Consider the following 25,012-nt stretch of genomic DNA (forward strand, 5'->3'; position numbering starts at 1 on the left):
CCCGGTCCCCTGGCTCACGGGCATGGCGCGCGCGACGGGGCCCGAGCGGCGGCTCCTGGCCATCTACACCGGCGGCACCATCGGCATGCGGAGCGAGCGCGGCGGTGAGTGGGTGCCGGCGTCCGGGCACCGGGGCTGGGGTGGGGGTCGTCCGCGCACCCTCTGACCTGTCGGGGGTCGCCAGGCCCCGCGGTGCCGCGCACCTGACCCCGCCGCTCCCGGTGGGCGGTCAGCCCCCCGGGGGCACAGCCTCTCCCCCGCGCTGTCGCCGGCTCCTCCCGGGGCCGAGCCTCGACCACCGTGGCGTCTGTCTGAGCGCCTTTCCCCGCACAGACAAGCCGGTGAGCAGGTGTTCAGAGTCTGCCGAGGCCCCTCACTCGGGACCACCGAGCGGCTGCAAGGGGACCCCAGCCGTTCCCCGCTGTTCCCAGCCCGGGCTCGGCCGGGCAGCGGGCACCAGACACCTTTGGGAAGTGTTCACGTGCACGAGGAGTCCGGGCAGGTTGGGCGTTTCGCTTCTCTGCCCCTGTGACATTGGCCTGAGTCGGTCCGCGAGGCGGTGACTGCTGGGCCGGGCGCTGAGCTCTGCGGGCCGCTGGGGCAGGGGTGCCCCCAGGCCCGGCAGAGCACCTTCGGGCAGGGACCGGGTTTGGGGAGCCTGGGGCCCTGCAGGGGTGGGAAGAGGACTGCACACACCTCCAGAATGTTCCAGCACTCCCGGGAGAGCGGACACTGTCTGTGCCCTCCACACAGGCCCCCCTGGGCTCCCTCCTTGGCCCCAGGTGCCTGTCCGGGCTGTCCTCACACCCAGGGCAACCTCACACCTGGCCCTGGAGTGTCCCCCTACTCAGATCCTCTGCCAGCCCCATAGCGGGGGCCTTGCCAGAGCTGCCCCACCTCCGCCCCGCCGCCCCCCGTGCTAACAGGACGTTCGTCTTTGCCCTTGGTCCTGGGGCCACTTCCCCAGCCCTCTCCTCCTGGCCACCGTTTCCACTGAAGCAGCTACCCAGATGCCACTAGCACTTTCTCACTCCAGCAACTGCTTCTGGGTCCTCTGGGCCTGTTCGTGCCACCCCCCGACCCCGGCTGCCAATTCACAGACGTCTCTTGAGGCCCACTCCGTGCTGGGCCCCAGGACTCAGACCCCCATAGAGCCCTGTCTGGGAGGGGCTCAGGGGTGCGGAGTGTGGTTTCCACACCCCCTCACCCCCTGCCCCCCAGCTGCTCCTCCCGGGCTGCTGGGGAGTCTGCCCCGTGCTGCCCCAGGCCTGGGGCAGAGAGAGGGGAGTGGTCGGCCCTGTCTGCATCCCTGGACTGTCTGGGGCCCCGTCCCACCCCTGTCGCTGCCCCTCCAGCCTTGGCACCTGGCCAACTGTGATTGCTGAGATTCCACTGAGCTCGACTCATTGTTCTCCAGGGTCCAGGCTGCAGGCTCTGACCTGGATCCCACCTGCACTGCGTCGTGTCCCCTCACAGCACCCCAGCTCCCCGGGGCCCCTTAGGCTCACTCTCCCAGGCGCTGCATTTTCCAGGGAGGATGTAAACTCCCACGTCTGGAAGGTGACCTGGAGACTGACTCTAGAAAGATGGGGTGCGGTGGGAGCGCCTTCCAGACAGGCAGGAGCCATCCAAGAGACCTCAGGACAGCACCCCAGGCTGGGGAAGGAGCCACGTGGATGGAGGAACCAGGCCTGGGCCCGCTGGGCCGCCGCGCTCTGCTGGCCTCTGCCCTCTCTGAGCCCGGCTGGGGGCTGGGGGGACGCAGACACTCCAGGCCCTTCCTGCCCGGGAATTCTGATCCGGAGGGCGTCAATGATTAACTCGCCTGGCACTGCTGATGTGGGCTCCGGCCCAGGCGGGGGCGGTGAGGGGCGGCCACAGCAAAGCTGTTTGGATTGTCGCCGTTGGGAGCCTTTCTGCGCCTGCTGGTAAACAGTGGCCTGCAGGGCACTCGACGCCCCACACGTGAGCCCTGCCAAAGGTCAGGACGGCGAGGGGAGGGCAGAGGCCGTGGCAGCTAGGGACGCCCCTCACCCATCCCCTCTCTGAGTTCGGGGAAGATGTCACTGGTCAAGGGACATCGTGAATCCCAAATGAGCCGATAACCCCAAGCCCAAGGCCGAGCAGCATGACGGCTGAGGAGCCCTGACGCCCTGGGCGTGCCTCGTGGGCCTGGCTCCTGGCGGGGGTGGCAGGGTGAGTAGCGCCTCAGAGCCTGGCAGCTGAAGGTGCCAGGACATCCCAGGAGGCCACCGGAGGGCCTGGCAGCCAAGCCTCATCCGCAGGGGTGACGTCCATGGCTTCTTGTGCCCTTGGCCTAGACCCCCTTCCTGAGCACGTTGCCACACGCTCTCAAGTTCACCGTTTTATAGCCTGAGCTGTCCTGGGACGGCTGTCCTGGGACGGCGCTTACAGATGAGTGTGTCTGATGGGGCCGCTGCCAGTGACTCAGCTCCCTGCCTGCACGGCCTGGGGACAGGGCCCCGGCAGGGTGGCTTCTGCTTTTGTAGGGCCTGAAGCTTGGCAGCCCGTGCTAAGAGAGAGAATACAATTTACAAAATCAGAATTAGATGATAAAGCAGGTGTTTATTTATTTGTTTGTTTGTTTCATTGTTAGTTTTTTTGGCTGCAGCACGCAGCACGCAGCACGTGGGATCTTAGTTCCCTGACCAGGGATCGAACCCACGCTCCCTGCAGTGGAAGCCTTAACCCCTGGATTGCCAGGGAAGTCCCCTTTTTTTGTTTTTTTGGGGGGACAGGTGTTTATTTAGAATGACGAAGGAAATCACAACAAACTGCTAGTTCTTAAAAGCCAAGAACATTACAAATCCCAGAAAAATATTTTTTGTTTGTTGACTTCCTGACCCTCCCTCAAGGCTGTTTTCCCCACACTTTTGGCTGCTTCGTGTGATGATGTGTTGGCAGAATTTTGCACAGAGCGAATAGAACAGAAGGAGGGTTTAGCCTTTTCTTGGGCTGGTTTTGCCTGCCCACCCACACGCTCCCCAGGCGGGGACACCAGGGTCTGGGCCGTGTGGGGCTCGCTGGCCCTGCACCTTCCTGCCGCCCCGAGGCGTGGAGTGTCCCCGGAAGCCAGTGCCCCACCGTCCACTAGCAATGGCCTCGCTCTGGGTGGAGGTGACCGTGCACATCACCTGCCCCGTCAGTGGATCCCCAGGTTTACATGGACACCCCAGTGCCACCCACTGGGAGGGCAGCTGGAGTGAAGAGTGGCGTGCGGGCTTCCTGCGGTCGCCCTGACCCATGGCCACAAACGGGGGCCTAGAGCAGCAGAAGCATCTCTCGGGAGATGCTCCATCCTGCAGGCCGCTGTGTTCGTGTCTCTGCTCTGTCCTTACACGGCCTTGTCTGGGTGTCAGCTCTCTTCTGCCTCTGTCTTACAAGGATGCGTGTGGTGGCACTCAGCACCCACCCACATAAGCCAGCATCATCTCATCATCCCAGGACTCTAACTCAGTCACGGCCGCAAAGACTTCGCATTTCAGGTCCTGGGGGTCAGGAGGGCACACCTTTGGGGGCCTGCCGCAGAAGGGTGGGCGGCCCTGAGCCTCCCTCAACGCCCAGGGTCTGGAGTTCGGGCCTCCTTGCCGTCAGGGCTGGCGAGTCCAGACCTTTGTGGAGGCAAGTGTGTGCCTGGTCACACTTCAGGCATCTCGGGAGGGTGGCCGGGCTGGCAGTCACACACGGATGTCCCCTCTGTCTACTGAGCCTTGTCACTCCTGCAGCAAAGCATATGGAGCCCCTAAAGGGCGCTTCCTGGGTGGGGGGGCTGTTCAAGGTGCTCCCCCTTGGGTCTCCTCTGGCTGCGGAGACGGCACCACGAACATCCTTGGGCCAACGCAACTGTGTTCACTGGGGGTTGGCACGAGCTGGGCCTGGGATTTACTTGGGGCAGTTTATTACACAGCAGCGGGAGACTGATACACCGGGCAGAGGGTGAAGGCTGGGAGCAATATCGTCGCCCAGGGTGACCACTGACCCTGGTCCTGAAGGTCTTACATGTTTTAGCTAAGGGTGCTTCTCGAGGGGGGACCCTGCTGTTCTCGCCTCTGTTTCCAGGTGTTCGACAGCCAGGCCCGTGGGAGACGCCCAACAGAACCTCAGTGAGGGGTGCATATGCCTGGAGAAGTTTAGCCGACTTGCCCAAGGTCACGGAGCTTGCAGGGAACAGGGTGGGACAAAAAGCCAGGGCCCCAGTGCAAAGGTTCTTCTGGGAGCCTTTGCTGAGGAGTTGTTTGTTTCCAGGAAACACTTGTGACTTCTTAGGGTTTTCTTAGAACACACACCATTTCTGCCCAGTGCCTCCTTAGATGCAGGTTTCTAGACAGGGAGGCTGCAGGCAGAGGGCCTGGGCTGGACCCTGAAGGTGTCACACACAGTCCAGGTAGGGAAAAAGGGTAACGGGGAGCGTGTGGGAATGGCACCAGCATCTGGACATCAAGGAGGGCTTCCTGGAAGTGGTATCCTGAGCTGGGATGAAGCACCTGCCGGGTGAGAAGCGGAAAGGAGCAGAGGACTTCCAGGCAGAGCCAACAGCGTGTCCATGGGCAGAGCAGTGTGGACGTTCTGGGAAGGGGGGAAAGAAGAGTGGGCACGTGTGTCCGAGTTGTGAGAGGGCCAGGGCCCCCTGAGCCTCAGTGGCAGAGCCCCGGGGCTGTCTGGGTGAGAGTAGCAGTCCCGACATGGGGCAGCTGCCCATCCTTGCCAGGGCCCGGGGCAGCTGCAGGCCCGTCTGCCCAGCCTCTGACTTCCCTGCGGGCCAGAGCTCACCCAGCCAGCTCCCAGCCCCCCACCCCTGCCGGGGCCTGGCCCCCAGTGAGGAGGGAGGGGGGTGGTGCTGGGGGTGTGGCCACCCGCCTCTGACCCCGCCTCCCCGCGCCACTCTGCCTGCAGTGCTCGTCCCTGGGAGGGGCCTGGCCGCGGTTCTGAGGACGCTGCCCATGTTCCACGACGAGGGCCACGCCCGGGCCTGTGGGCTCCCCGAGGACACCTTAGTGCTGCCGTGAGTGTCGGCTCCTCTGGGGTCCCGGCCGGGGACCGTGGCCAGCTGTCATGGGGTGGGGGGCACCCTGAGACTGGCCCCTGCCAGGCTGTGGCTTCTTAGTGTGTCCATGGCGAGCTGCTAGAGGATGCCGGCCCTGCGGGCTCCCGCTTTGATGGCTCTAGAACTGACTACAGCTCCCTTTCAAGGGAGACCCGTGGGGACTCAAGCCCGTCAGGAGAGGCAAGGGCTGGCCCCAGGTGCCCCCTCCTCGTGAAGGTCCCTCTGTTTCCCAGTTCGTGGCCCGGGCTGCCCGGTGCTCTTCACTGCTGGCCGGCTGAGCGGGGAGTTGCCCTCGCGGTCGCTGACCTCCTTCCTGCCAGCAGCCCTCCTCCCAGGGTCGTCCTGGCTCACCGAGGGGGAGGGGACACTGCTCTGGAGCAACCTGGCCTGGCCTGTCCTCGGCCCCTCCCGGGGACCACGGTCCTTGCTCCTGGGGCCTCGAGTGGAAGGGAGCCGGTGGGGATGCAGAGCCCGCGGCCACGGCCCTGGGTGCGGGGGCCTGGCTGGGCAGAAGGGAGCGGGGCCGCCGCGCGAGCGGGCGCAGAGTGCGAGCCTGCTTTCCACCTCCTGCAGCCCCGCCAGCCCCGCCTGCCCCGACCAGAGGGTCATGTACACGGTGCTGGAGTGCCAGCCTCTCTTCGACTCCAGTGACATGACCATCACCGAGTGGGTTCAGATCGCCCAGACCATCGAGGTGAGGTGACGGGGGAGTGTGGGCGGGGCTGGGGCCAGGAGCCAAGTGGGTCGCACCTCAGCTGCAAGGCTCCCGAGGCCCTTTTACCTGCACCCGTGAGGGTGGGCATCGAGGGCCGCGTCCGCTTTCCCGGCGAGGAAGTGGCCCGGGTGGCCGTCTCGATTTGTTCCGTCAGTTTGTCCCAGTTGGTGTCCTGGGCCGAGACGTGCAGCGCTTCCCTGCAGACTTCATGCCTGGCCCACCCCTACTCTGTCCACCCCGTGCCCACGCCCACCCTAGACCGTATAGTCTTCGTGGATTTAGGGCCCACAGAAGGGCACGGAGCCTGCACGGGCCTCGTGGTTTACACACAGTGTGGACGCCTTACCTGCAGCCCGAGCCGCCCGCCATCAGCTTTCTTCCCCGTCCTCCCCAGGCCACCAGTGCCAGCCCCCATTCCTGCCCAAGCCTGGCCCCCGCCAGGCCCATTTCTCACCCTCCTCCCTTAAGAAAGCCCGCTGCCCGCAGAGAGGCTTGTCACACAGCCTGCCCCTTCCTGGCAGCTGGGCGCTGGCCCCAGTTCCACACTTGGCTCGTTCTGCTGGGGCGGAGCGGCTTCCGGGGCCTCACCCCTCTCACGGTGAGCGCCTGGGGCCGCGTGAGGCCCTGGGCCCGGCCCCTGTGTCTCTGAATGTCCGTAGCCGTGACCTGGGGCAGTCTCCCTGCTCTGTGGCCCGCAGCATCCTACAGTTGGGGCCTGACCGCTTCTCTGAACGCCTAGGACTGCTGTCCTGGCTGCAGAAGCCAGCCGCGCGCAGATTCACTGTGTGGCCAGCAGAGGGCGCCCCAGCCCGCCACGTGGCTCGGCTCCCCTGCAGCTACGGGCCCAGCCTGGCTTGGTCTTTCAATGGGCCACGAGGGATGGTCCCCTGACGCCCCCTTGTCTCCCGGGACCGTGCCCCTCGCAACCACAACCCGGGCCAGCTGCCCACTGAGGCCCAGCCGTGGCTGCCCGCTAGGAGGTGGTGGCCGGGGGTGCATCCCTGCAGAGGTGGCCTGTGTGCCTGGAGGCACCTTCCCCATGTCTGCCTGTCGGCATCCTTCCCACCTCCCATGTCACATCCAGCTCCCAGCACTGGCTGTGCCTTGTGCCCATCGCTTGTGTCCGCGCCTGGCCCTCCCACTGGACCAAGAGGCTGGTGGGCTTGCTCACCCCGCAGCCCCTGCTGCCCCAGGGGCAGTGGTCACGGAGCAAGGGGCCCTCCAGGAGCACTGAGCTGACCAGTGTGCTCGGGAGCCCAGACCGGGCATTGCACGGGGGGGACCTTCCCATCCTCAGATAAGAATGTTCAGAGACCCCGACCTGAGTTCTCTCGTGGGCGAGGGGTGTCGCGGGGAGGCCCGAGGGACGGGAGAAGGCTGTCCTGGGCGCGAGGAGAGCACGGGCGCCGGGACTCCAGGCAGAAGCTCCATTTCCAGTGGGCTTCCCCGGCCAGCGGTGACCCGGGTCCCTCCAGCTGCACGTGGGGCCCTTACCTTCCTTTTCCTGGTGGCCCCGGAGGCCAGGCCTGCCTGAGCTCGCCGCCCCTCCTGCAGAGACACTACGGGCAGTACCATGGCTTTGTGGTCATCCATGGCACCGACACCATGGCCTTCGCCGCCTCTGTGCTCTCCTTCATGCTGGAAAACCTGCAGAAAACTGTCATCCTCACTGGTGCCCAGGTAACACCCCGGGCTGCCCAGTGGGCATAAGGTCAGGGCCTTCCTGAGGCCACAGGGCAGTTCAGCGCTGCTGGGGGCCCAGGCGGGTCCCCGGGCTCCTTGCTCGGTCCGGCAGCTCCCCGGGCTGGTTCCTGCGCTGCCTGAGCCGGCCGGCGCTGGTCAATGCCCTGGTCCTGCCTGGTGCCAGCCCTGCCACCCCGGGGGTGGGTCCACAGCCTGCTGCCGGCCTTGTCCAGCTGCCCTCCCTTTGTCGCTGTCCTCCTCTTCCCACTGTGGTTCCCACTGATGCCATCCCTGGGCACCTGGGCACATGCTACCCCCTCCTCTCTCACCCTGACCCAGCACAACCCCCAAAGCCAACAGGTGGAATATTCTAGAAAACTGCTGGATTTGAAGGGGAGTGGTGGGGGAAGCCTGGACCCCCATCAGGGCCTGCGTCAGAGGCTGCCTGCGGTGGCGCCATCGGGCCAGCCCTCCCCAAGGCCCTGGAGAGCCTTCCCCGGGGTCAGAGGTCGGGAAATCCCGTGGCCAGGTGCCGACCCAGCTGCCTGCCCTGCTCTGTCCACGGTCCCTGCGGGTGTCACAGTGGGGCGGCCCCACTCAGGGGAGGCCCAGGGCCGCACCGCACACACCCCACTGCTGCCGAGCACGTCCCACTCGGAGCTCGAGTGGAGGGTTGGGGTGCAGGCTGACCCTGGCTCTTCCCAGACCCTCCTGAGCCCCTGGGTGTAGGTCGCCATCAGGCCTCCCCCAAGGGACGAAGGGCAGGATTATGAGCACTGCTGGCCCCGGGAAGGATCGCGCTTGTGCTCTTGTAACCCCCGCGCTGGCCCTGACGGAGCGTCCCTGTTATAACGCAGGGGAGACTGAGGCTCAAGGCCCGGGGCTGCTGGTCCGCTGCCACACCCCTTATGAGGGCCCAGGACTGTGGCCCCAGGCCAGGGCTCTTCCTCTGGAGGCCCTGGGCCCACCCCTGCCCAGCCGGCCCGTCTGCACACCCCGCAGCAGTCCAGCCCTTTGTTGCCTTCCTGGGCAGGAGTGGTGGGGATCTGGGTACGGGTCAGAGTCAGCCCTGGGGACATTGGTCTCCACGTAGACACGGGAGCAGGTCTGGGACCCGGTGCTCGGAGGCCCCGCGTGAGGCTTCTGGCCATCGCGTCCACCCACGGTCAGCTCTTGGCCACCCTCTGCCCACCCGGTCCAGAACTGGCCGGGGCAGTGAGGGAGCAGGGCCTCTGTGCCCCGGGGCCAGGGAGCTGGGCTGGGCAGTGGCGGGTCCCTGGGCAGGAGCCCATCGGCCGGCCTCCGGCAGCGGGCACTGGGGCCTGCGGGGAGCAGAGGGCGCTGGGGTGCGGGCCAGACTGGCATGGCCAGCAGGGGCAGCTCCCCGAGCAGCGGTCCCCACCGCCCCGAGCCTGCCTGCCGCCTCTCCTGGACCCTGCCGGGCTCCGCACGGAGTCCCTCCTACGCTGCCGGAGCCTCAGCCCCTCTCCTCTCCGTGGCCTCCCCCCAGGTGCCCATCCATGCCCTGTGGAACGACGGCCGGGAGAACCTGCTGGGTGCCCTGCTGCTAGCCGGCCAGTACGTGATCCCCGAGGTACCGCCTCCTCCCTCCTCCCTGCGTGCTCCTGGGGACCCAGGCCCGGGGCTCGGGGTGTGGTGCTCGGGGACACACGGTGGGGGGGCGTCTGGCAGGCTTTAAAGATCTGTCTTTCCCCTTGAACGTGAAGTACACCGTCACCGTAGAGAACATGGGAAAACAGAGAAGGCAGCAGGAAACAGTCACTGCCTCTCAGCCCCCGAGACGTCTGCTGCTGGCAGCGTGGTGGATTTTCTCCGGGTCATGTATATATATGTGTGTGGTTTACGTGTATTTAAGTTGTCTCACACCCATGATATGGTATATGTTTATTTACACTACATACATACGTGCGTGTGTACGTTTCCATCAGTAGGTCGTACGGGCGTGGTTGTGGAGCGGCTCTTTTTCCTCATCTTTCCCGGTCACGTGGTGACGCAGGGAGACATTTACAAGATCCCCCCTCACAGCTCAGGGGACGGGGAGAGGAGCCCTGGGAGGGGGTCGCCCGCCCTGGGGAGGGCCTTCACGGAACGCCGTCGGGGCCTGTCTCGCCGCCGAGGCGCCCAGCGCGCCCCACGGGGACAGCTCCTGAGCAGGGCAGGGGCTGCCCGGCGCTGAGCTGCACCCCGCCCCCGCAGGTCTGCCTGTTCTTCCAGAACCAGCTGTTCCGGGGCAACCGGGCGACCAAGGTGGACACGCGCAGATTCGCGGCCTTCTGTTCCCCCCACCTGCCGCCTCTGGCCACCGTGGGCGCTGACGTCACGAGTGAGCGAGCAGGGAGCTGCAGCGGGGACTGCGCGGGGCTCCTGGGCGGGAGAGCACGGCTGGGGCTCTGCCCTGGGCTGCGGAGAAGCCGGGGGCGGGGGGCGCTGCTCAGAGTGGGGAGGCCCCCGCAGGTAAGCCCGGCTCCGAGCCGGGGGTCCGTCCCAGGCGGGGCCGCGTTCGGGCGATCAGCCTCCTGGGCCTTTCCCCGGCCACGTGGCCCAGGAGTCCCTCAGTGACGGTCAGTGGCTCTGCCACTCACCTCGGCCTCCCGGGGACGTGGTTCTGGTAGTGCGACCTCGTCCTGGGGACTTTCAGGGGCGTTTCCGTGCCCTGGGCCTGGCAGGCCGCCCAGCCCCCGTCGTGGGGCTGCCCGACGCCTCCCGTGGGTGGTGGACCCTGAGCCCCCCACCCCGGGGAACCGCCGACGCTGGCCCTGCCGAGAAGCCGTCTCCGGCCCAGTCCTCGGCGAGCGCTGCTGGGTTGGTGCTCAGGCCTCACCCGGCGCAGCCGCCCTCATGGCCGTGGAGACTCTCTCCACCCGGGATGTCCGCTCTCCTGTGTGTCTCCGGGGCCCCCCGGCCCCGCTCCGGGTCCGCCGTGGGCGTGGCCAACCCCTCCGACTCCCGCCCGGCACCGGGCTGCCCCTCCGCGAGGCGGCGTGACGGCTTCGCTCCAGTGGCCTTGCTGTCCGCCCAGCCCCTGCCGTCTACATGCTGCCCCCTCGCCCCCCGTGTCTCCTCCTGACCAAGCCGGGGGGTCCTGGGGCAGGTGTTGGGCCTGGACACCTGTCCGCACCCCTCCAGCGGTGGGATCCTGCCCCGGGACCCTTCTGGGGGCCTCCAGGGCCTGGCAGAGCCCGTCTTCCTTTGGGGGAATGTAGGGCCCTCGAAGCCTTGCTCGGGGCCGGGCTCGCCACACAGAGGGCAGGACCGAGGCAGCCCTTCTCCCTGGACTGCCTGCCTGCGTCGTCCCGGCCCCTCAGGAGGGCGCCGTGGCCTTGCCCATGCGGGCAGGACCCGTGGGAGCCTGGAGGGGGCAGTTCCAGAAGGCCAGCATGAGAGGCCTTCTGGCGTAGCAGGCCCCTTCCCACCCCGAAAGGAAGCGCAGATCAAGCCCTGGGGAGGGTAGGCTGTGGGCAGCCGGGGCCTTGACCTCCTAGGGGCAGGGCTTCCTGGAATGTCCCGAGCCAGGCAGGGACCCGCAGGGGCTTTCCTAGGAAGGTGATGAGGACTGAGAGCCTGGAGAGGCCCTGGGGGGTGCCGCAAGCTGTCCTTGGAGAGCAGCCGGAGGAGCAGGCCCTCTCTGGGGTTGGGGGGCTGGTCCTATAACGCGAGAGCCCCGCCCCAGCCCTGTGCCTTTGAGACGCGGGCATCCAGGCGTGGTGGCGGGCAGGACCTCTGCCAGGCGGTTGTGGGGCTACAGCAGGAGGAGGGAAGGACCATGCAGGGAGGCATTGCGGCCCCGAGCCCTGACTTCATTCTGGGGGTCTTACCCTGCATTTCCCTCCCCCTGCCCACCCACCCTGCTTGCTGGAGCGCCCCGGGGGTTGGTAAGGCCCAGAACGGTCAGTGCGTCTAAGGTGTGTATAGCACGCCCGGGTTCTGGGGGCCAGGCGGGGGTCCCTGTGCTTGCTGAGGGCCAGAGTCAGGAAGGCTTCCTGGAGGAGGTGGCCCACGTGCTGGTGCTGGCAGATGGATCGCTTCCTTGCTGTGGTGGGCAGTGGCACTCAGCCCCTCCTGCCCTGGTGCCAGCCAGCTGAGGAAGGAGGAGTGGGCGGGAAGGAGGGGGCGGCCGCTGTGCAAGCCTGCGTCCCCCGTGGGGGCTGAGTCACACCTTCTCTGGGGCTCAGAGGGGAGCTCCCAGGACGCAGCCCACTGGCAGGTGCGGAGTTCTTCTGGATCCCCAGGCCCCTACCTGTGCCATGCCGAGCCCGGGCTGGCCTTGAGGTGCAGGGCACGCTGGTGTGGGCTGGGCCGGGCGGCTGGACAGGCGTGGGGCTGAGCCTGGCCCCGAGAGGAGAGGCCGCCCTTGGACCCCCAAGCCCGCGATCCCAGGAGGATTGTGTCCCCCCAGCCAGGGTGCCCGTGTGGTGTGTGAGGGCCCCGGGCTGGTCCCGGCACCTGGCGCTGAGAAACACCAGCCTCTGCCCGGGGTGTGCCCGGCGGGGCCCCTGGGGAGGCGGGGAGCTGGGGGCCCGACACCAGCACTGGGGCGGCCGGCGCCCTCTCACTGCTTTTTGTTGTGTTTTCCCTCCCCTCTGTGAGGCCGTTACAGACGAGGGGCGAGGGGCTCAGGAGCGGGAGCTGTGCTGGGTGAGGAGGGGTGCACGGTGGGAGGTGGGGGGTGGGTGCTGGCCCCGCCCTTCCCCGAGTGGGTGAGGCATGTGCGGTCACACTGGGCCTCCAGGAGCCCCAGGTCCTCGCTGTGCAGAAGGCCTGGCCCCAGGGAGGGGGAGTCAGCCCGACAGGCTCGGGCCAGCGGGGTCCCAGTAGCTGAAGGGGACGCGGGACTCAGTGTCCCCTGTGCACGCGGGCTCCGCTGCGTGGCCCTGCGGTGGCACTGTTAGGACCGAGCAGGGACGGTCCTCACACCACCTTCCCTCCTCTCGGCCCCTCTGTGCATGGGGACAGCGGTCCCCTGGTGTCCAGTAGGCCCAGGTGGAAGGACTTGGGGTCCCATGGGCTCTGAGGGGGATGGGCTGGCCGGGCGGCAGGGCGCGGGCCCTCTCTGTCTCCATAAACCCCCCTCTGCAGCCATAACTCCTGGCTGGTGGCCTCGCTCCCACCCGCCGCCGTCTTATCTGCTCGCCCAGCTGGGGCCGGGGCTGGGGCCCGAAATTGAAGGACGCCTCTCGCTGCTGACAGATGCTGTGGCCGCCCTCCCCCCAAGCCCATCCCCCAGAGCCCCCGCGTCTCCCACCCTCCCAGCTCCCCGTGAAAGGGCAGCACGTGTCTGGAACGTTCCTCAGTTTATTATCATATGAGAATTGCTCTGGTGGAAACAGCAGGAGGCCCACAGGCTTGCACCCCCTCCATGGGACCGGGGTGGTGGAGGAGCCTTGGGTGGGGGTCCTGGAGCCCCCATTCCCCTCCGGGCTCTGCACCTGACGCTGGGCAGCCTTGGGCAAGGCCCTTTCCCTCCCTGGGCCTCAGTTTCCCTGGGCTGGACAACGGGGTCTCCTTGGTACCTGCTCCCTCAGCCCGGCCTCTGCCTGCTCGAGGCTGCCATGTGCGAGGGGCCGAGAGAATGGGACCCTGGGCTCAGCGCCAGGCTCCTGAGGGTCAAAGGCCAGGCCTGCTGCCCAGACCCCTGCCCCCTGCCCCCTGCCCCCTGCCCATGGGTGGAGCAGGAGGGCTGGGAGGCCGCTGGTGGCTTTGTCCCCGCAGAGCAGCAGCCTTCAGACCCACGGGGAGCCTGATCCTCTGGGGAGTTCTCTGCATGGCGGGCACTGGCCCCGCGTAACTGCCCCCTTCACTCTCCGCGGGGCTCAGGAGCCACCCTGGGCGTGGAGAGCAGGCTGGGCTCACGTTAGGCCTCTGAGACTTTGGGGTGAGGGAGATGGAGGTTTTCTTTCCCCAAAGGTTAGGGATCCGGAAGACTCATTCATTCATTCATTCATTCGTTCATTGACTTGCTGGGCCGTGGGCCAGGTCGGTGCCCAGTGGGGGGCACGTGAGGCTGGCTGGTCACAGGACGCTGCCCCGACTGCTCCTGGGACCCAGGATGGCAGACTCCTGGTGATCCCCCGGCTCTGCCCCGTCTGCCGTGCTTCTCGCCGTTGCACGTACCGTGCCCTCTGCCTGGAAGGCCCTTCCTCCACCTGCCCTCTCCCCTCTCCTGCGGGGCTCTGGAGGCCTCCATCCCTGCAGGGTCCTCTTCGCCCCCTGGACCCCACGCCCGCCACGGGGGCTGGCTCAGGCTGGAGCTGCGCCCCTCGCCTGAGCGAGCTGGGAGAGGGGGCAGGGGACGGGACTCCGGAGGCACCAGACGGAGGCCGGGGGGTCCAGGGAGGCTGGGCCGGGGCCGTGGCCTGCAGATGGCCGGAAGGCGTGCATTCGGTCCCTCTGTCCTCACAGTCAACCGGGAGCTGGTGCGGAGGGTCCGTGGGCAGGGCCGGCTGGTGGTGCACAGCAGCATGGAGCGCGACGTGGGCCTGCTGCGCCTCTACCCTGGGATCCCCGCCTCCCTGGTAGGGACCCCGGCTCAGCCCCCGCGGTGCCTGCCTCCTGTACCCCCTCCCCTCCCCACCTTCGTGTCACTGGGAATTGCACCCCCTCCGCTGCCTTCTCAGCCCGTTCACCTTATTTGTGAACTGGGCTTGTCCCCGCGGACGTCGCAGCGCCGGGTTCCGAGGGCTCCTCTGAGGCTGATGGAGTGTGGCCCTGGACTCTGCTTTCTTGTGGCTGCTCTGGTGGTCCCTGCCGTCCACCCCTTGGCCACCAGCTGTCCCTGGGGCGGACACGGCGCCTGCCTCCGTCCTGCCCAGTGAGCCAGGCCCAGACGCTGGGCTGCCAGTTGGATGGAGGGTCTCGGGTAAAAGCGTCTCTGGGCATCACTGGCGCCGAGTGCGGGGCTGCAGGGGGCTCAGAACACGCTTGCTTCAGTGCTGTGACCGGCGGGGCACTGCAGCCCCCTCTTCGACCCGACACACGAGGCTTCCCAGGTGTGTCCCTCTACCCGGGGTGGGCCGGCACCAGGCTGCCCTTAGCCTCTGGGCCGCAGTCTGTGCACTGGAGCCTGCTCTCCTCCCAGGGCGCTGGGGACGGACGGGGCAGAGCCGCGATGGGACCAGAAGGGGTTTGCTGGAGGCGCGCTCCAGTGAGGGCTGCCCTCGAAGATGAGGGTCGTCCCAGGGGCTGGTGGCCGGAGCCCGTGCACGGGTCTCACGTCGTGTGGTAGCCAGAGGTCACTCACGAGGCTGCCATCTTAAGTGGGGCTGAGCCGCACGGGCTCCTTCTGGGAAAACATGCTGGCCCGTGAAGTCTTCCTAGAGCATGCTGTAGCTGGGGGAGTGCAGAGCCATAAGCTGGGCCAGGCACAGGCAGGGGGACGGGACCCCCAGGGGACTCGACGGGGACTTCCGGGCCGTCGGGGCGGGGCCTGCTGGTGGTGAGCGTTGTCCGGCAGCGGGTCCTGGTCTCCAGTCTCCCCGTTCCCGGGTATCTGCCAGGAACAGGTCTGCTTTCACCTTTGGCCTCTACCTGGAGAAGCAGAGGAAGCCGATGGCAGTTCTGAAAGGCTCTGATGGGGGCACAGCCAGAGGGCTGGATGCCTGCTGCACAGGCCAGCAGCTTGGCCCCTGGGCTCCCCCAGTGCAGCAGGTTCAGGGACAGACAGTGCTCAGCCCTGGGGCCTCTGGGCTGTGCCCGCCTGTGCTGACACAGGGCATGGCTGAGCTGGGCAACAGGTGTCCCCGCAGGGTGGCCTCTGAGGGGACCATCCTTGTTCGAGGTAAACCCCAGGCCCCGTCCTCTTCTATTTTTTTATTTTTTTTATTTTTTAATTTTTGGCTGCGTTGGGTCTTCATTGCTGTGCGCGGGCTTCTCATTGTGGTGGCTTCTCTTGTTGCAGAGCATGGGTTCTAGGAGCGCGGGCTTCAGTAGCTGTGGCACGCGGGCTCAGTAGTTGTGGCGCACGGGCTTAGTTGCTCCGCGGCATGTGGGATCTTCCCGGACCAGGGCTTGAACCCGTGTGCCCTGCACTGGCAGGTGAACTCTTAACCTCTGCGCCACCAGGGAAGCCCCCAGCCTCTGTCTTCCGAGTGGAGCCTTGCAGCCTCGTGGGATGTGCGCGCAGCACCCTGGCTTAAGCAGAACCCTGCACGTGTGTTAGCTGCAGGGCCCTTTCCCCACACACTGGCTTGCTGGGAGGGAGCATCACCTGTTGTGTGTCAGACGGGGCAGAGCTTTGGGCCGGATGGAGGGGCCAGGGCCGGGAGGGGCAGTGTGGTGGCCAGCTGGGATGGGGGGCCCTTCACTCCGTGAGACCTCTGATGGCCTTTCTCATCTCCAGCTGGCTCCTTGTGACCTCTGACCCATTTCCACGGTGTTGTGGCCTTAACACTTAGAAGGGGACAAGGGTCGCTTTGGGGGATGTGTTGGGGAGCGTGGCAGGCACCGAGGGTGCAGGGCCAGCCTGTTGGTCCCCATCGCTGGAGCAGGAAGCAAGGCCCCTGACTCTCGCCTCCCGGCCCCCGCAGGTCCGGGTCTTCCTGCAGCCCCCTCTAAAGGGCGTGGTCATGGAAACCTTCGGCTCGGGAAACGGGCCCACCAAGCCCGACCTGCTTCAGGAGCTGCGGGCGGCAGCTGAACGAGGCCTACTCATCGTCAACTGTACCCACTGCCTTCAGGGCGCCGTCACCTCGGACTATGGCGCTGGCACGGTGGGGCGGGGACACCGAGGCCTTGGGAAGGAGGGCAGGGGCAAGTCCGGCTGTGACCCCATGCCCCATCGTCCGCCTGCGCCTCCGTTCCTGCAGGCCCTGGCGGGAGCCGGCACCATCTCAGGCTCCGACATGACATCGGAGGCGGCCCTGGCCAAGCTGTCGTATGTGCTTGGCCTGCCGGGGCTGAGCCTGGATGGCAGGAAGGAGGTGCGTGGCCCTCCGGCTGGGGACCCGGGCCCGCACCGGTGGGCGGTGGGGCCCAGTCCGGGGGGTGTGTGCCTGGGTTTGGAAGGGGGGCGGGGACGGGGGGCTCCCCCGATCGGTTGCCAACCCCAAGCCCGGGCACTGCCTGTCCTCACCTCGAGGAGCCCCAGGTCTGGCTTGGGCCGAGGATCCCCAAACTGCTCCCAGGGTATCCCCTCCCTCTTGCTTTTCAGGCTGGCCTCAGACACAGCTGTCCCCGGGCCCTGGGGCTGGGCAGAGGCCACAGGGGCCCCGGGAGACCCTGAGCTGGAGGGCTGGAGGGTGGGGCTGGCCTGGTGTGGGGATCTGGCTGGGGTTAGGCTCCGGCCTCAGGCATGAAGTCCGAGGGAGGAGTTTCAGGCCCGGGGCAGCCCTCTCCCGGGGCCTGGGGTGCCTGGCCTGCGAGGTTGGTCTGGGCTGCTGGGTCCGGGCCCTGATGCAGCTGGCCCGGCTCTCCGTGCGCTCCCCCGGCAGCTGCTGGCCAGGGACCTGCGCGGGGAGGTGACGCCGCCTGCCGTGGACGAGCTCCGGCCCTCTCTGCGGAGCAGCACGCTGGGCCGCGGGGTCGCCCAGCTCCTCGGTCTGAGCCAGGTACTGTCCTGCATGGGCGAGGGGGTCTGGGTGGTGGGTCCCTGAGGGATGGGCTCCTGCGCCCTGGCATTTTGGTGCCAGGAGCAGAAACCACCAGGCACGAACTGGTTCTGGGCTCGGGGCTACAGCGGGAGGGTTTGCAGGGACGCGTGGGCCAGTGTGTGGGAAAGGGGCCAGGCAGTGGAGAGGGGCCCTTGCAGTGTGCACACGGTACTCAGAACGTGGCCGCTCACCCGGGGGCAGCCGGGCCGGGCCTACTGGCCCTGGTGCAGGGCTGCCTCGTGAGGGGGGCGCTCTCAGGCACCATGGGCGCTTCCGTCCGTCCTGCTGCTGGCAGGAGAGAGGTGTCTGCTCTGGGTCTCCCAGGGAAGAGGGGCCAGGCTTGGAGCTCCTTTACTTCCCAGCCAGGGTGCCCAGGCCCAGGAAGGGACCGAGGACTTGCTTTAGGGCCTGGGATCTGAGATTCAAGCTGGGCCAGGCTCACGGGGGTGACTGCGGCCTCCTGATGCCCCACCTCGCCACCACCCCCGGCACCGGCCTCTGGGCGAAGTGTCCAGACCTGGTGCGCCTGGCAGGAGACGGGCACTGTGTCCCGTTGCTGACCCGGGTCACACCACGTGCCTCAGTTTCCCCTCTGCAGAGTGAGGGTGGGAGAGTGGAGAGTGGCAGCAGCTTAACCTGCTTGCCAGGGATGGGCAGTAGCCAGACGTGTGCGGCCTGTCGTTACAGTGGATGCCTCGGGCCGAAATGACTCGAGGGACCAGGCCCCACCGTGGTGCCTGGTGCGGGGATGCCTACGGGGGCCTCTGACGGGACCCCCAGCCTTCTGGCGCCTTGGGGAGCTGTTAGGCGACCCATGGAATTCCCAGCACCGGGGCCAGGCGACCCTTCCTTCTGGGGAGGGCCAGGCACCCCTTCCCACCCTCCCCCAGGCAGGTGCCCTATGAGTTACCCCTGCCCCCTGGCCCACAGGGGAGGCAGGCGAGGACGTGGGTCTCAGCGGGCGGGTGGCAGGCCCCGGTCACACAGCTGATGGGACAGAGCCAGGTGGTGGCCTGTGTCCTGCCTGGACTTTGCTCCCAGGGGTGGGGGTCCCGAGTAGGCCTCAGATGTGGTGCCCAGCCCCTTTCTTTTACCATGTTGAGACTTGAGGGGGCGCTGGACCCCATCCTGGGACTCACTGCCGGCGCGGTGTGCGGGCCAGCAGGGTTCCCACGGGCCCTGCGCTCCATCTCGGCCCACCTGTTCCCCTGCTCCTGGCCCTGCCCACTCCTGGGGGTGCTGAGGACCCCAGGAAGCGGCAGGGGTCCCAAGGTGCTGCGGCCCCCCTCACCCCAGGAGGCTGATGACGTGCGGGCTGCCCTGGCACCCAGCCTGGCCTGTGCCGCGGCCCACGCCGGCGACCTGGAGGCCCTGCAGGCGCTTGCAGAGCTGGTGAGACCCCTGCCCGCCCTCGGGGACCAGCTCCAGCTGCACCAGGCCCAGGGGGCTGGGGCGCTGCCCAGATGTGGGCAGGACTGCCTGTCCCGGGGCTTGCTCACCTCCCTGCAGCTGAGGGGGGCACGTGGCTGTCTCAGGCCCCCCTTGGGTGCACCCCGACCCTGTCCCTTCCCTGTGGCCTACCTGGCCCTGCCCGTCCTTCCCTCAGTGGGTGATGATCCCATCCTTCGCCCCAGGGCAGTGACCTGAGCCTGGAGGACTTTGGTGGTCAAACTCCGCTGCACTCGGCCGCCCGAGGGGGCCAGGCTGGGGTGGTCACCATGCTGCTGCAGAGAGGGCTGGACGTGAACGCACGGGACAAGGATGGCCTCAGCCCGCTGCTGCTGGCCGTGAGGGGCAGGTACTGGGCTGCGGGGGGGCGGGCACTGTGGTGGATGTGTGGGCAGGGGTGCCGTGTGGGGCAGGGCCCGGACCGGGATGCCTCAGAGGGGGCCCTCAGTGTGCGGGTGGTCACACAGCATCCCCAGGCAAAGCCGGGGGGACCAAGGACGCCTGCTTCCTGGAGCCTCGCCCACCTCCAGCTGGGCCCTAGGCACTAGCGGTGACCTTGCCAGGTGTGAACAGGACCCAGACTGGGAGGACTGACTCTGGGCACGGTGGTCAGGGAGGGCTTCCTGGAGGTGACCTCCAAGCTGAGCCAGGCAGGCCCGGCAAGACCCTGGCACGGAATTTCTAGACAAGAAAAACGCTTACAGAGCACAAGGGGTCTCATGTGTGTTCCCTCCATCCTCCACCTGAGGGGCTGGGGGTGGGGCAAGGGGAGAAACCCCCAGCCCAGCACTGGGATGGAGCACGTACAGAGCAGGTGACATAGTGCCAGACGTTGGGCTGGGTGAGCACAGGTCCCCAAGGGGGCAGGCTCAGCCTGCATGCTAGTGGGGGGGTCCCCCAAGCTGGCCCCATCCAACAAACCCTGACTTTTTAAGGCAGGGCCCCAGCCTGGGTTTTTTGGGGGGCCCCCGCCCAAGTGGAGACTTGCAGAGCTCAGCTCTTGCTGAGGCCCCAGGGCCCTGGGCAGGCAGTGTGGGTACCTGACGTCTGGTTCCTTCTAATGGAAGTTTTGTTTTGTTTTGTAGGTTTTTTTTTTTAATTTTATAAATTTATTTATTTATTCATTTTTAGCTGTGTTGGGTCTTCGTTCTGTGTGAGGGCTTTCTCTAGTTGCGGCGAGCGGGGGCCACTCTTCATCGCGGTGCGCGGGCCTCTCACCGTCGCGGCCTCTCTTGTTGCGGAGAACAGGCTCCAGAAGCGCAGGCTCAGTAATTGTGGCTCACAGGCCCAGTTGCTCCGCGGCATGTGGGATCTTCCCAGACCAGGGCTCGAACCCGTGTCCCCTGCATTGGCAGGCAGATTCTCAACCACTGCGCCACCAGGGAAGCCTGTCTGGTTCCTTCTAAGGAGGAGCAGAGGCCCCCTGCCCTGCAGCCAAGGCCAGAGGCTGGGGCCCCCTGGAGGGGTCACCCTGTGTACTCACCTGTGACGTGCACTGCAGGCTGGGGCGGCGGCACCTTGCAGGGCGGGTTGTGTGAGGATCGATGTGAAGGAAAACGCACGAGCTGGTGGTCACCACCCGGGAGCCGGGGTCACAGGCTCTGACCCCTTCCCCTGGGGTTGGGCCTGGCGGGCGGGCAGCCAGCCAGCGCGAGGCCGGAGGAACAGGCATCGGGGCTGGTGAACACCTGTACCCGTGTCCTCTGCTGGGGCAGGCGTCTCCTTGCCCTCCCAGGCCCGCCTGGCATCTGTCCGAGGGGCAGGCCTCTCCTGCTCTGACGGACAGTTGGAAGTCACGGCGGATGGGCACGGGTGGGGCCTGGTAGCCGCTTGGCCCCGCGTTCTAGGGGCTCACGTTGCTCCGAGGCCTGGAGCTTTCTGGGAAGACCTAGGGGCAGGGGCGGGACCCCTCTCCCACCTGTTTCCCCGTGCCCTGCCCGGCAGCCGGGAGGGGCGTCACATACATACGTGTGTGTGAGTGTGTGTGTGTGTGAGCGTGAGCGCACTGGTGAACGCGGGTGTGAGTGTGTGTCTGGGACATGGGGATCACAGCCCTTGCTTTCCATCTCTTGTAGTCTTGCTGTTTCCGAATGCAGAGCTGGTCTCGGTTTAGTGTCTGCCACAGGCCCCGGGCCCTCCCCAGGGGGCTCTCGGCCTGCAGGACCCTGGGTTATTTCTGGGGGTTTCATGAGTCTCATGGAGAGCCCAGGCCACCAGACCTCTCGGCTCAGTCCTGGGCTGGGGCGCCTCACCCTTGGGGCAGTGGGCAGTGGGGTAGCCCCTCCCTCCCAGCCTCCTGGGAGCATCAAAGGGTTCTCAGAACAGGCGGGGGACAGAGGGGGAGGGCTGCGCGTGGGGTGTGCCCGTGGCGCCCAGGCCCGGTGATCTGGCTGGAGACTCTGCTGCTCACGCTTGGGTGTGGGTGGTAGCATGGTGAGCTCACCCAATCCTGGTCCCACCCGCTCGTCCCCAGCTGGCTGTCACGGCACCTCCTGAACCGGTCTCCCGGCTCACCCCCAAGCGGGCCCTGCTGTGCCCTGGAGGGGCTGGCCTCACCCTGGAGGGCTCTGGGGGGGGACCCCACTCTCCTCTCCAGCTCCCTAAAAGTGGGGTGACCATGCAGTTGATGGTACACCCCCAAACTGGGGAAGGGGGCAGCCTCGGGGCTCTGTGCTCTCTGTTCCCTGGGCTCGGAACAGGTGCCTCGACACCCACAGACCTCTGGGCCCTGCTCCGGGCCAGCCTGACGCCCACGTTCTTCCATCAGTGTCTCATGCCCACCCCATCCCCAAGGGCAGACTACCGGCCCAAGGGATTCTGTTTCCCAGACTCGGCCCTGGCGGGTGTGAGCTCGGCAGGGAGGCCCCTCCAGGGTGGGCCGTACGCCGGTGCCCAGAGCGGTTGCCTCGGGGCCTGGGGGGGGGGGGGACTGCGGGCGGGGTTGCTGCTCAGCCGGGGCTGACTGACCCCCCTCACCCCGGGCGTGGGTCTGGGTGCTGGGGACCGAGGTGGGGTGGCCCTAGTCTGGGGAGGGTGGGTTCCTGGTCTTGGGCACAGGACGAGGCCCTGCTGGCGTCCAGGCGGTCACCACGCTCTTTCTCACGGCAGGCATCAGGGTGCCATTGGGCTGCTGCGGGCAGCTGGGGCCCGCCTGTCCCCCCGGGAGCTGGAGGACTCGGGGACAGAGCTATGCAGGTGAGGGCCGCAGGCGTACCTGTGCTTCCCAGGACGCGGGCTTCAGAGCGGGGAGAGCCCACTGTGCACCAGCTGGGCCCTTGGAGCACGTGAGGGTGGGCTTCGCTCCTAGCGGAGGGAGCAGTCCAGCAAGGGGGCGCGGGTGAGGGTGTGCGTGTGCGTGGGCTCGAGGAGGGCCGTGGAGGGGTCGGCTGGAAGGGGGCCTGGGTGTGGGCTGGGGGGAGCCTGGGTTGCGTTTGGGAGGTTGGGGGGACGGGGTGGGGGCAGGGCAGTCGGCAGCTCTCACGCGCGGCCGCGCTCCCCCGTGGGGTGAGCTCAGCGTGGCCCCATGCGGCGGGTCCTCGTCCCCGTCGTGGGGAACACACCGCAGGCCCAGGAGCTGCCCTGCCCTGGTCGGCGCTCGGCTGCCAGCTGCCAGCAGCTGACCTCAGCCGCTCTGAGTGACCACCAAGCAGGCCTGGGGGGGCTGCGGCCCCGGGAGGGGTGGTGGTAGGCTGGGCAGGGGGCAGGCCCAGGGCTGCCGGCCTCCGCTCCTTCCTCCGTCCCCTGGGCCCCTCCCCGTGGCGCTGCTGATGTGCCCCGCCCGCCAGCCCCTCCTGCGTCCAGCCTGGGCTGCCGTGGGCGGGTCTGAGGCCTCGAGGGGGGGGGTCGGGGGGGGGGCAGGCCGGGGGGCTGGAAGCGCCTTGGAAGTCAGAGCCCCCAGGCGTGGGCTGGGTGACAAGGGCGGTGTCTCAGACCGAGGCTGCTGTGGTGTGAGGACGGGTGCTGCCTGCTCTCCAGGAAGAGGACCTGAAGCTCTGGGCCCCTCGTCCCCACCGGCCAGCATCCCCCCACCCCCGAGCCTTGGAGGCCCCCGTCCTAGACACAGTGGGGTGGAGAGAGCCCACTGGCCCCAGCCTCAGCCCCTCCCTCCCTGGAGTGCAGCGTCCCTGGGGGGACGAATCCTGCTGGCTGACCTGCCACTTCTCAGCACCGACAGGGCTAAGGGGGGGCGGGGGGGTCTCAGATGTGGCGGGATGGTGGCGGGGCCCAGGCGGGGAGGGTCTTGGCTCTGAAGGGACTTCTGGGGGGACTTGGTTCAGAGCTGCACCCCAGGTGGGCCTCAATGGCTCCGTTGACAGATGGGGAAAGAGGCAGAGGGGGGAGGTGACAGCCAGCTCCCACGGGAGTGGGTCATCCGACCTGAGCTGCTTGGCTGGATTTGCGGGGGGCCCTTGGCCGGCTCTTCCAGGAGGCGAGGGTGTGTGGGAACCAGCGCGAGAGGCCTGGGGGCAGATCTGGGGGCGGGGCGGGTGGTGGCGCCATCAGCATGATTCACCTCAGGAATGACCCAGCGCCGCTTTGGGGGCTGCTGCTGCTGTTTCCTGACCAGAGGGAGTCCCTAGGGCCCCCTGGGGGGATGGCCCTTCCTGCCCGGCTGCCCTGGCCAGCACACCTGGCTTGGACCCCTTCCCTGCCTGGTCCCAGGGTGGGGAGTGGCCTCGTCCGAGAGCAAAGGGAGGATGCGGACGACCCCACGAGGGCCTGGGAGGTGCTCTACGAGTCCCCCGCCACCTCCCTAGGGAAGGCAGGCCCAGGCCCCCTCCTTGCCAGGACCCCCCATGCGGCCTGCTGGGTCCAGGGCCATCCCCCGCCTCCTCAGACTTTCCTCCTGCCTCTGTGGGCCCCGCCAGGGAGAGCTGTGTTGTGAAATATGAAACTGGCGGGCGGCACTCAGCCGGTGGGGTGTGTGTGCACGTGCACGCGTGTGCGTGCATCCTCATGCGTGTGCGTTCGTGTGTGCACCCTTGACCTGAGTCCCAGTCACCCTTGCTGGGTGAAACCAGACTCCAGGCCGTCAGCTGGCCCGCAGCGACTCCTGCACTCCTGCCCCAGGGCTCGGGCACTGCTGGGTCAGCTGTTTGGGGCTGGCTTTGCAAAAGTGCCGGTGGGCAGATGGACAGGTGCCCAGCGCTCTCTGACGGCTCCCCCTTCTCCGCTCCCCCTCCCAGGCTGGCATCCAGGGCAGACTGTGAAGGCCTGCGGGCATGGTGGCAGGCGGGGGCCGACCTGAAGCAGCCGGGCTATGATGGGCGCAGCGCCCTGCATGTCGTGAGTACCACTAGTGCCCTCTGAGGCCACCTCCTCCAGGAAGGCCTCCCTGACAGCTCCATTGGCTCCCCCTTCCCAAATGCCCAACTCCTGCTCTCCGGGTGGATGCACTTCATATGCGGGAACCACAGGGGAGGGAGGGGCCGTCCCTTTTCCTGTCCCAGGTTCCCTCCCAGGGCCCAGACCTGTGGGGACAAGGGCAACGGAGGAGGAGTCATGGGGTCCTTGGTGCATGGGTGGGAGGGCAGCCTGGTGGCCGCTGGGGGTGGGAGGCGGGGTTCAGGGCCAGGTTGCTGGTCCGAGTCCCTGAGGCAGCCCCTCCCGCGTTCCTCCCTCACCGCCCCCCCACGCCCCCCCACCGCAGGCAGAGGCCAGCTGGGAACCTGGAAGTGGTGGCCCTTCTGCAGAGCCTTCAGGGTGGGGTTGGTGACCAGGCCCTGGGCCCAGTAAGTCCCCCAACCCCCTGTGGGGTTGGACCTGGTGGGGACTGTGTCCTGGGGACAGAGCCGGGTCTAACTCAGTGGGGCCTGCAGAGGCCCCTCCTGTGGCGGGGCGCACCCTCTGTGGGGAGCTGCAAACTGGGGCTCTGGACCAACCCCAGAACCCCTGCTTCCGTCCTGTCAGCCGCCCCATAGTGCACCCTGCCGCGGCACTGGAGGCCCCAGCCATGGCCAAGAAGCTCCCCGAGCCTGGAGGGGGCCTGCCCGCCCTGCCCCGCCCCACCAGGACCAGCACCCACTGGGCTGGGTGGGCCAGGTCCAGCTGACTCCCACCCCCACCCCATCAGCTGGCCTCCGGAAGACTCTCCAGGCTGGTGGGTTTGCTCAGGTCCTTGGGTCCCTCCCTGTGAAAGGCTGCTTCCCGCTGACAGGTGCCCGGGCTTGTCTGTCTGCCTGCCCCCATACAGTACCTGGGCCTCCACTCCTCCTCTAGAGACCTCCCATTGTCAGGAAGTGCTGCCTGGTGTCTAACCTGAGGCTGTCCTGCTGCAGCGTAAGCCATTCCTTCCTGTTGAGGCCTGCTGGAAGGATGGCAGCAGACCCACCCCCGCGGCTCTCTGAATGTTGCTGTGCGCCCCCTTCCCCTGCCCCCCCTCCTCGCTGCTGGAGCTGCTTCCCATTCTGTTTCCAGGACGCAGCCTAAAGGTCTTTGTTGGGTAGAGGGGCAATAAAATCTCTCTGAGGGCCATTCCCTCCCTAGATCCCCAAA

At 67.2% G+C, this 25,012-nt stretch overlaps 1 protein-coding gene across 10 annotated transcripts; it reads left to right on the forward strand.

The window, feature by feature from the left end:
• ASPG (asparaginase) lies at positions 1-25,012 on the forward strand. 10 transcript variants are annotated; one of them, XM_036844245.1, is made up of 16 exons: positions 1-104; positions 4,915-5,023; positions 5,639-5,759; positions 7,335-7,460; positions 8,974-9,057; positions 9,681-9,807; positions 13,884-13,996; positions 16,007-16,189; positions 16,286-16,399; positions 16,910-17,026; positions 18,365-18,460; positions 18,703-18,866; positions 21,626-21,712; positions 23,704-23,803; positions 24,168-24,250; positions 24,428-25,012. In XM_036844245.1, the coding sequence occupies exons 1-15, from the start codon at positions 23-25 to the stop codon at positions 24,231-24,233; spliced, it is 1,689 nt and encodes a 562-aa protein (XP_036700140.1). In that variant the 5' UTR covers positions 1-22; the 3' UTR covers positions 24,234-24,250; positions 24,428-25,012. The 10 variants fall into 10 exon arrangements, with proteins under 10 accessions (XP_036700140.1, XP_036700142.1, XP_036700141.1 ...); XM_036844247.1 differs by having other exon boundaries at positions 24,168-24,249; positions 24,711-25,012; XM_036844246.1 differs by having other exon boundaries at positions 24,168-24,247; positions 24,425-25,012.

This window comes from Balaenoptera musculus, chromosome 2 (genome assembly GCF_009873245.2).
Source record: "Balaenoptera musculus isolate JJ_BM4_2016_0621 chromosome 2, mBalMus1.pri.v3, whole genome shotgun sequence".
In the NCBI taxonomy this organism is placed as follows: domain Eukaryota; kingdom Metazoa; phylum Chordata; class Mammalia; order Artiodactyla; family Balaenopteridae; genus Balaenoptera; species Balaenoptera musculus.

Coding starts and splice junctions, on each gene's coding strand:
- ASPG (XM_036844244.1), top strand. CDS start 23: ATGGCGCGCGCGACGGGGCCCGAGCGGCGGCTCCTGGCCATCTACACC. Junction 13,997..16,006: donor CTGGGATCCCCGCCTCCCTG/GTAGGGACCCCG, acceptor CGGCCCCCGCAG/GTCCGGGTCTTCCTGCAGCC. Junction 18,461..18,702: donor TGCAGGCGCTTGCAGAGCTG/GTGAGACCCCTG, acceptor CCTTCGCCCCAG/GGCAGTGACCTGAGCCTGGA.